Genomic DNA, 10808 nt, shown 5'->3' with positions numbered 1-10808 from the left:
GAAAGTAAAATATATATTAGTTTATATTTTTTTTAAATCTTAGATCGTGTTAAATTTAAATTAACACATTTTATTAGTTCGTATTTATATCCCATCACAATTCAACTTTTTTAATGATTTCGTTATTTTGGTTCAATTTTTTGTTATCCATTTTCCTAACAAACAAATCATTAAAAGTAAGATGTTCATAACAAACTATGAATTTTTAAATTTAAACTATATATATATATATATATATATAATTCAGTAGTATTTTTATTTATTTAAGCAATATTTATTAAAAGATGGTATGATTGTGTCGTGTGTAAAGTGAGAGTAAGATGTGATTTCAAGAAGGTCGCTTGTTCTTTCAGCATCTATTTTTTTTTTCTTAATATTCAAATGTGAAGAAATTTTTTTCTTAATAACCGATAAGAATCTTACCCACAAAATAATAAGAGAATAATGTTGGATGAATAACCAATCTGCATTCAAATGAAAATGAAAATAATTTTAATTTCAACAACTAAAATGTCTTTCCAATAGAATATAGAGAGCAAAAATAAAATAGGCCGGTGAACAGGGGGGAGTGGCTTTCACTAATTCAAGCCACCCAAGGATAATAATTCTTCAAAATCGATGTTCCAAAAATAAAAATAAAAAACAAGCAAGACAATGACCGACGTTGTAGAATGAGAGATAGAAGGCTTAGTCGACTTCCTCGATCTTGGGACCTGCACCGCTACCGCCCGCAGGGACGCTGTCATCAGCACCACCGCCCATGTCAGCTCCGGCACCTTGGTACATCTTGGCGATGATTGGGTTGCAGATGCTCTCCAACTCCTTCATCTTGTCCTCGAACTCATCGGCCTCCGCCAGCTGGTTGGCATCGAGCCACTGGATGGCCTGCTCGATGGCGTCTTCAATCTTCTTCTTGTCGGCCGGGGAAAGCTTGGCACCGATCTTCTCGTCGTTCACTGTGTTCCTCATGTTGTAAGCGTAGTTCTCCAAGGCGTTCTTGGCTTCCACCTTCTTCTTGTGCTCCTCATCCTCAGACTTGTACTTCTCTGCTTCTTGAACCATCTTCTCGATCTCCTCCTTTGAGAGTCTTCCTTTGTCGTTCGTGATCGTGATTTTGTTCTTCTGGCCGGTGGTCTTGTCTTCGGCAGAGACGTTCAAGATACCGTTGGCATCGATGTCAAAGCACACTGTGATTTGAGGAACACCCCTGGGAGCTGGGGGGATTCCGGAGAGCTCGAATTTTCCAAGCAAGTTGTTGTCGCGGGTCCTGGTTCTTTCACCTTCGTACACTTGGATCAACACACCGGGCTGGTTGTCAGAGTAGGTAGAGAATACCTGCTCCTTCTTTGTGGGAATTGTGGTGTTCCTTGGAATCAGAACAGTCATGACACCTCCGGCGGTTTCCAAACCAAGGGAAAGAGGAGTCACATCCAAGAGAAGAAGATCCTGGACCTTCTCGTTGCCCTCACCACTCAAGATGGCAGCTTGAACTGCAGCACCGTAGGCAACGGCTTCATCAGGGTTAATGCTCTTGCACAGCTCCTTACCGTTGAAGAAATCCTGCAACAACTGTTGGACCTTGGGAATCCTAGTAGAACCTCCAACAAGAACAACATCGTGGACGGTGCTCTTGTCCATCTTGGCATCCCTCAAACACTTCTCAACGGGTTCCATACACTTCCTAAAAAGATCCATGTTCAATTCTTCAAATCTGGCACGGGTAATTGTTGAGTAAAAGTCGATTCCTTCGTACAAGGAATCAATCTCGATGGTGGTTTGAGCAGTGGATGAGAGAGTCCTCTTGGCTCTCTCACAAGAGGTCCTCAGCCTTCTAAGAGCTCTTGGGTTGCCACTGATGTCCTTCTTGTTCTTTCTCTTGAACTCCTGGACAAAGTGGTTGACCAATCTGTTGTCAAAATCTTCACCTCCAAGGTGAGTATCTCCAGCAGTGGCCTTCACCTCAAAGATACCCTCTTCAATTGTAAGTAGAGAAACATCAAAAGTACCACCACCTAGATCAAAAATCAAAACATTCTTTTCACCGACACTGGTTGCCTTCTTGTCAAGTCCGTAGGCAATGGCAGCGGCCGTGGGCTCATTGATAATTCTCATGACATTGAGACCAGCAATGACACCAGCATCCTTGGTGGCCTGACGTTGAGAGTCGTTGAAGTAAGCAGGAACAGTTACCACGGCGTTCTTCACTGTGGAACCGAGGTAAGCTTCGGCAATTTCACGCATCTTGATGAGAACCATGGAAGAGATTTCTTCAGCGGCGAACTGCTTATCTTCTCCCTTGTAGCTAACAACAATCATTGGCTTGTCACCAGGACCTGCGATGACCTTGAATGGCCACAGCTTAATGTCGCTTTGGACGGGAGCGTCGCTGAATCTTCTACCAATCAACCTCTTAGCATCTGCACGCAGTTAATCAGGTCATTCAGTTGAAAACTCAATTAACCAAACATATCAAAAGGAAATTCGAAGACATAAACAGGGCAGGTTCACAACATCAACATTATCAAGCGATTGTTTTTTCCATGAATGAAATCCTCGATGCCAAATGACATCAAAATATTTGTCACTAACGTAACACTACAACTGATACAGGTTGCTCTAATAAATTAAACAAAACACACAAGGGGAAACAGTAAAAAAAAAAAAAAAAACTCATATTCCCAAGTTGATACTTAAAATCGAAGTAGAATAATCCAGTCAATTTCATATTCCCAGAAAGCAGTAAAAGAAAGGCCAACAGAACCTACAGAATGCACAAAAGTGCTCTCCATGTCTAAATAATTATTCTCGTCGATCTAGTCAAAACTAAATTACAGTCGTGGCAAATATCTAAGTCATGATATAACTGAACACAACGGATCCACAATATACGGATTAAAGCTCAAAGAAGACTCGGATCCAAAAGAACTTCCAAGAATAAAACTAGATCTACAAAATACGAATATATTCAGAGCCAATCACAATCATCAGGAACAAAACTAATAAAAAACAAAAAACCAAGGCAACTATGATCAATAACAAGTAGTCATAACAAAGCCGTAGAAAATTCGAACAGAACTAAATAAACACGACAGATCTAACAACAAAGAAAAACAAAATGCAAGACAAGAAGTTAGATCTTACCAAAAACGGTGTTAATTGGGTTCATGGCGACCTGGTTCTTGGCAGCATCACCGATCAAACGCTCGGAGTCGGTGAAGGCAACGTAGGAAGGGGTGGTCCTGTTACCCTGATCATTAGCAATGATCTCAACACGGTCGTGCTGCCAGACACCAACGCAAGAGTAGGTGGTTCCGAGATCGATTCCGATAGCCGGACCTTCTCCCTTGCCGGCCATTTTCTTGTTCTGCTACGGTGATAGCAAGGAAGAACAGAGAAATGGAAAGCGAGATCTGAAAGGAGAAAGAGAAATGGACGAAAGAGGCGAAACTAGGTTATATGAAGTGGCGAAACAGATGGAAATGAGATGATTATATATAACCAGAGAACTCAAAAATTCGAGAAGGTTCGGAGCCTATATTTCTGACCCGTTGATTGTAAAGAGAATGAACGGTCGGATTTCCTTGGACAAGGTCTTAGACTTTAAGATTTCCCCCTTTCCCTCTCCTCCATGTATTTTTCCCACTTAGCATCACATCCAGCGAATACGGAACGAAAATTCAATTATCATTTTAATCACATGTCTCATAAATCATAATACAAAATAAATATTTTTTAAATTTTGAGAATAGTTAAAAAAAAAAATATCACCATTAATTCTTCAAAACCTTCATTTTCATTTTAATATTTTAACGTGAGATCTCACAATCTATTCCCTTGAGGAGGGCTAGCGTCTTCCCTAACATATGTGAGATCTGACGGTCCACCTTCCTTAGGAGTCCAACTTCCACATTGATTGATGTCTGGCTCTTGTACTATTTGTAATGGCCGAAACCCATCGATAAGTATATGGTCCTCTTTGTACTCTTTCTTTTCACGCCCTTATATGTTTCGTTTCCCTCTCTAATGGGAATATTCCTGTACTACCGTCCTCTTTGTACTTTTTCTTTTCACGCCCTTATATGTTTAGTTTCCCTCTTCAATGGGAATATTCCTGTACTACCCCTCCCGAGAGACGGATGAGGCTAGGTTAGCCGAAAAATGGCTATTGGTTCAAGGATGCAAGGTGCCTTTTTCTTAGGGCAAGAAGGGGTAGAGAAAATACCTCGAGCCAATGTTCGAGTATCAGGCGCTACGACGCTGAAGTAACCCATGTCATACTCCCACGAAAAGCTCGAACGACCTTCAACAAAAGGGTACCTTTACCCGAAATCGACACAGGTGGGTAGGTAGAGAATACCTAGGGGCGCAAGACAACTCTCTCTGAGGAACTCGGCAAAATAGCTCCGTAACTTCGGGAGAAGGGATGCCTCCTCACAAAGGGGGTCGCAGTGACCAAGCCCGAGCGACTCTTTACCAAAAACATAGGTCTCCGCAAAGTCGTATGAGTTCGGATCTCATATTTCTACTATACATTCGATTTTGGTATGTTTCACTAATTTACATTAAATTAACAAAAAAAATTAAATTAAATTAATACTTAGTTGGAATATAATTGGATTAAAAAAAAAAAAAGAAATGTCAACGGGATACAATCCAATCGTGTGACGATTTCTGATATTCTAACCAATAGGGTTTGAGGGATGGACCTGCAGGTATTGGGCTATACTATGTACCAAATGGCCCACATGAATTGGGCCGACACGTCTTATATTACCGTTCTTTTACTTTATTTTCATTATATTTAAATACGATCGTGTATACCTTAATTATCGTTATATTCTTGGACAATAAAAAAAAAATTAATTTTAAATGATTAAATCGTGTTTAGTGAATTAGATGTTTGTGTAATTTGATTTTTAAATTAACTATTTTGCAATTAAATTTTAACCTAATTTATTCACAAAATTTTTTGAAATATTATCAGGTATCTACGTTTATTTTAAATAATTCTTCGAACTTTGAAATATTGTAATAGGCTTCTAAAGAGTTTTAATAGAGTTGTACATATAAAATTAAAATTAAAATTTATATCTTATTGATTTTTTCATTTTAATTTCTTTTTTAAATACTAGGAATTTATTACATACAAATTTAAAAATTTCTAAATTTAAGTGACATTTTTAAAGTGAATGAACTGGTTAAATACGTAATATAAAGCTAGTAAACTTGTCAAATATCAAACATGAAAATCCGACGCTAAAATCTATAATTTAACATAATATCTCTATTAATTGAATGATTGTAAAACAAATAAAAGAAAAACATTAAGTTAGCTCGTTTCTAACCGATTTTAAGTAACATAAAACTTAATTATTGTTTGCTATATAATTGTCATTTATGAGCGATGTGAAGTCTACGTTATTCAAAATATCCTATCACTTTGCATATTATTTGAAAATATTTATGTTATTTCAAAAGTTACAATATTACCTTCCACCCTTCTTAATAATTTCAAAATTAGATTCGAGTAAAAATTGATTATAATGTTTCATGAAAGTTAAAGTTCCAAAATGAGTGAGCCCACCTAGAACATAATTTAAGACCGAACATGATTAAATTCGTTCTATGTCCCAATCTTCATCCTCATCTTCATTTTACAAATCTCAATTATTATTCCGAAATATTTATGAAAGTAAATAGTAAAAAATAAAATATAAAAACTGATTAAGTACACACGTACGTTCAATCTTCCCCGCCATAGGCAAAACTTTCGAAGTCCGAGGACTCATCCATCATAGCCGTCGATTTTCACGAACGATATAAACCGACCGACCACTAGTAACCCACCTGTCATAGAATCAATCATCTCTAACTATATTTTAATATTTAAAAATTTCAAAACTATTATTTTTATTTTAAATCTTATATCTCAATTTAGTAACGCGTTGAACGAAATAGTATTTTGCTCCATCAACATAATTTAATTCACCAAATCGTTATAAAAACGCGCTAAATGCATTAAAGTCATAGACTCAACATTATAAAGAGTGAATCAACATTTTGATTATAAGATAAAAAATAAAAAAATAATGATTTAAACTCGATAATATAATTTAAAATATTTATTTAGATATTTAAAAAAAACAATTCTTTTATTATTCTTCCATAAATATCTGTTGTTTTGTTGATATTTCCACCTAGATTTTTGGAACTCCAAATTAAATTAGCATTTATTTTATTTATACGGTGGTTTGAACTAAAAAAAAACTAATTTATTGGTTTATTGACAAATTAAATGGCCAAACTTAATTAATTAATTAATATTTTTATAATTTTAGATAATTATATGATCCGCATTCAATAATGGGGAATTGACAAAAATAACCTTCTAAGTTAATATTTGACTAGCTCGCATTTAAGTAACCCAATAGATGATTGTCATTTAATATAAAACATAAATAATGTAAATTAATCATATTTAATACATAGTTGAAATTTGATCAACCTCTTAATCCTTTTAAATTTAAATTTTCATAATATTTTAGTTTTACTTAATTTTTTATTTGTGAGTTATATAATATTCCAAAATATTGATATTTTTGTTTTGGTCAACGACCCAAATTCATTGAGGGATAAAGTTGGAATTTTTATTATATTAATGGTTGTTCTTATAAAAAATTAATATCCCAATTTATTATAAGAGTGTACAAAAAGAGTATATAATGTTGTATTAATTTTTTTTTGTTTTAAAATTAATAAATTTTACTTAAAGGAGAGGTGAAAGAAGTTAATAACTTTAACCATACTTTCTATAAAAGTAACCACATGGGACAAGTGAAAATATATGAAATACAGATGGACACGTATTGTAATCATGTCGTAGAAAAATGTTGGAACGATAACTTATTGTATTGTAATTTAATTATAAAATTTATGGTCAGAGTGTTACTTTTAAACATAGCCCTCTTCTTCCTCTTATATACCCCACATACATACAACCACTGATAATGCCGGTGGCGGTAACGACGGCGGTGCTATGGAGGATGCGCCTCGGCTCGGCTCTACGAGCGGCTTTGGCATGTGCCATAATTGGCGTCATCACGGTGTTCGGACCAGCGCCTGTGAAGCACTTATTGGCGTTCTCGGCTTTCTCTTACGTCACCATCATTTCCATATTGCTTTCCGACGCCGTTTCTATTGGCGACGCTGTGATGGGCGTGTGGCACGTGATGTGGGCGGTGGCGTTGGTGGTGCTCTCGTCTGTACCTTGCTTGTGGCTGATCAAACCGGAGCGGTTCACTGGTGGCGCGTCGGCGGCAGCGGCCGTGGCCGTCAGTGCGTTTATGGTGGCTTTGCCGGAGCGGACCCACTTGCTGACGAAGCGAATCGCATTTGGACAGCTTGTGATCGTGTACGTCGGGACGGTGATTCACGGCGGTCAGACGAGTTTTTATATGCACCCAATTCGTGTTGCGTCCAGTACGGCTGCCGGAGCTCTCGCCGCCGTCGCCGCCATGATGCTTCCCTACCCACAGCTGGCCTCCATCCAGGTAAAATCAAGGTCCAGAAATTTTCATAATCACGACCAAAATTTTAGTTAAAATAAAATTTTGATATATATATAATTTAAAGGATTTATTATTATTATTTGGTTTTGAGTTGTATGGTGTGTTGGATGATGAAAGCCCAAAGTAATGAGATCTTATGCTCAGTGGACAATATCATACCATGGAGATTGGTGATCGTCTAACATGGACAATATCATACCAATAGAGGGTAAATTCTCAAATGTCGAACAAAGGACTCTAAAAGAAAGTGAGTCCCACATCGGCTTAGAGAATGCTTATGAGTTTATAATTAAAGAATACATTCTCCATTGTTACTAAGCCTTTTGGGGAGCCCAAACCAAAATCATGAGAGGTTATGTTCAGAGTAGACACCCAAGGCAAAGCTATAAGAGTTTATACTCAGAGTGAACAATATCATACCATTGTGGAGAGTCGTGTTCGTCTAACATGCTGAAATTGTAGCTTAAACTCGAGTATTAAAAACATCACATCATAGTAAAAAAAAACTATTGAAGACATATAACTAAAAATATTAAAATTTTTAAACGTTTGACCTATAATTTCTTTTAATTTTGCACGAGACAAAGAATAAATAATTAAATAATTAAAACAAAACCCATTAAAATCTAATAAAAACACTTTCAATTGTATAACTAAAGTATTTAAATTAGTTGAAATTATTATCTGACGTGGAAATAAATTATAATAATTTTTTTTAAAAATATATAAATTGATTTGGTGCGAGTGAAGATGAGGAAACTTAGTAGGGGCTATATTGAGAATGGCTGCGAGAGAACGGCGGCCATGGTGGATGGGTTGGGCGCGAGGAGCAAAGCAGAGGCAGCTGCGTCAATGGCCGACGCCAAGTCGCTATCGATATATGGAACAAAGCTTCTTCAAAGTATCAAAGCAAATATGGTATGATAACTTCACCCTCAATTTCACGGTAGCGATTTGGATTTTAGTGGTTAATGCAAGCCTTGTTGGTATGAACACAGGGAGGAATGATCTGGGAAAGGTCACAGAGGGGCATCGACATTGCAGAAAAGTTGGAAGAAATTGAAGTTGCAATGAGAGGAATGGAAGCTGCCCTGACTTCCCCTTCCATTGCCTTCGGAGCAATGGACGAAGAACTCTGCAATTTGCTCAACGATCTCAAACCCAAGGCCATCTTAAACCTACAGCAGCTCAATTTCACTACTGCGCCGGAGAAGAAGCCCACGTTGTCAACCCATCGGCCGATTAATATTTCTCCCATTATCCCTCAAATTCTGCCGGTTTCGTTCTTCTTGCGGTGTATGGAAATCCTTCTGTATGACTCAACCTCCGCCGCCGCTTCCCGGAATCTCGTCTCCGAGGTGAAAATAGGTCGGAGACTCAATGGGGGAGAGGCAACTGAGTTGGGGGACGATTGTACAAAAAAGACTCATTGGGGCATTTCGTCGAACATGTTGCCTACATCCAAGAGTTTTTGTTTTGCCCTGAAATGCTCGATTACGTTGGGTCTTGCCGTGTATCTGGGTCTGACTTACACAAAGCGAAATGGGTATTGGTCAGGATTGACGGTTGCCATCAGCTTTGCAACTGAGAGACAGGCAATATTTACAGTCGCCAACGCTCGAGCTCAAGGGACGGCAATGGGGTCAATCTATGGCGTCATATGCTGTTTTATTTTGCGTAAATATGAGTATCTATGGCTCTTACCTCTTCTCCCTTGGGTTGTTTTTTCCAGCTTTCTAATCCATAGCAGAATGTATGGTCAATCTGGTGGCATCGCCTCAGCATTAGGCGCGTTGCTTGTTCTTGGGAGGAAGAACTACGGCATTCCATCTGAGTTTGCAAATGCTAGAATCATAGAAGCTTGCATTGGATTGCTCTGTTATCTGACCGTGGAGGTTGTTTTCAACCCAACAAGAGCAGCAACTTTGACAAAAACAGAGTTCTCAACAACTTTAGAGCTCCTTCAAGATTGCATCAAGAGGGTAATCCTTATTCCCCATAAGAACTCGTATGAATCTTCTTCTACTTTGATTCCATTGATAGAACAGCACAAAAATCTGAAATCCCACGTTAGTCAATTAGAAAAATTCATTATAGAAGCTGGGTTTGAGCCAAATTTCTGGACTACACCTTTCCAAGCTACCTGCTACGATAATCTTGTGAAATCTCTGCAAAAATCAGTAGATATCTTACAATTTCTGGTGCATGAAATGAGGTCTCTGTCTCTAGAACTCAACAGTTCTAACTTAAGCGAAGACATGGAGGCATTCAGCAAAAAAGTTGGATGTTCTTTGAAGTTCATGGAGAAGGTGAGCCTGATAAAGTCCTTGAAGGAATTGCAGAGCAAAAACCAGGATATGGGAAAGGGTTCAAACCATGGAAGCAGAGCTCTAGCTCTCAGTGAAGAAGATATTGAGAAAATTATGGGTTCCTTCTGCCAACATGCAAATGAAATTCTGAGCAAAGCTTACATAAATGGTGAAGATGAGGCAAATCTGAAAGCCCAAATGACACAGCGCTTGTGTTCAATTGGGTTTTGCATGGAATGCTTGATGAGAGAAACAATGGCGATGGAGAAGGAAGTGCATCAACTGCTGAAACTGGAGAATCCATCCATTCATATTGATTTGCAAGAACTTTCAAGAAAAGTTGATGCTCACTGTGCATAAGATATCAAAACCATAGCCATATATCTATATAGATATCAAGAACTTTGCAGCTATCGGGCGAAGTTTATGGTCAAATAACAAACAGGGACTTAAATGCCTTGATTGTTTTTTAAATCAAAAGGCAAGCAACTTATTAGGCCTGATATATCTTGATTTGTGCAAAGTTTACTTTTTTTTGTTGCAATAATTGCATTAAAAAATTAACCTAGTCTCTTGATTACCCTCGGCTTTCGGTCCCTTAATATTTTATTCAAAGCAACTTGCATGTGCAAAGCTTCGCCAAGTTGAAATAGGTCTTTGAACTTTTAATTTTAACTCAGCAAATACATATGCTCGAGTCTCGATCATGTTCGATAGAAAGTGTTTTAGATAACATATAATTCGGGTAAAAAGAAGAATTGACAATTAGTCGCATTCTAATGCCGATAAACAATTAAAATCAAAATATAAAATTTTGATAAGATTTTAAGAAATAATAAAAAAATAAAAAAGTAATGTATATTTGGTCTACCCTATAATGTTGTGCATAGATATACGTTTATCTTTTTCGTGCATCTACCGTAACTGTAAA

At 37.4% G+C, this 10808-nt stretch overlaps 2 protein-coding genes across 2 annotated transcripts; one reads left to right on the top strand and one right to left on the bottom strand.

Moving 5' to 3' along the window:
• Positions 1-469: 469 nt before the first annotated feature.
• Positions 470-3473, bottom strand: LOC111803465 (heat shock cognate 70 kDa protein 2). The gene is made up of 2 exons (XM_023687871.2): positions 3142-3473; positions 470-2417 (listed from the first exon to the last, which is right to left on the bottom strand). Exons 1-2 carry the CDS (start codon positions 3353-3355, stop codon positions 688-690), a joined length of 1944 nt encoding a protein of 647 aa, XP_023543639.1. The 5' UTR covers positions 3356-3473; the 3' UTR covers positions 470-687.
• A 3518-nt stretch (positions 3474-6991) lies between these two features.
• LOC111804107 (uncharacterized) lies at positions 6992-10565 on the top strand. Its single transcript, XM_023688800.2, has 3 exons — positions 6992-7550; positions 8319-8486; positions 8567-10565. The coding sequence occupies exons 1-3, from the start codon at positions 7008-7010 to the stop codon at positions 10235-10237; spliced, it is 2382 nt and encodes a 793-aa protein (XP_023544568.2). The 5' UTR covers positions 6992-7007; the 3' UTR covers positions 10238-10565.
• The last annotated feature ends 243 nt before the right edge of the window (positions 10566-10808 follow it).

The sequence above is a fragment of the Cucurbita pepo genome, chromosome 10 (assembly GCF_057944985.1).
Source record: "Cucurbita pepo subsp. pepo isolate OVF chromosome 10, ASM5794498v1, whole genome shotgun sequence".
Lineage (NCBI taxonomy): Eukaryota > Viridiplantae > Streptophyta > Magnoliopsida > Cucurbitales > Cucurbitaceae > Cucurbita > Cucurbita pepo.
Note: the sequence above shows the minus strand (reverse complement) of the source record. Positions and strands in the feature narration are given on the sequence as shown.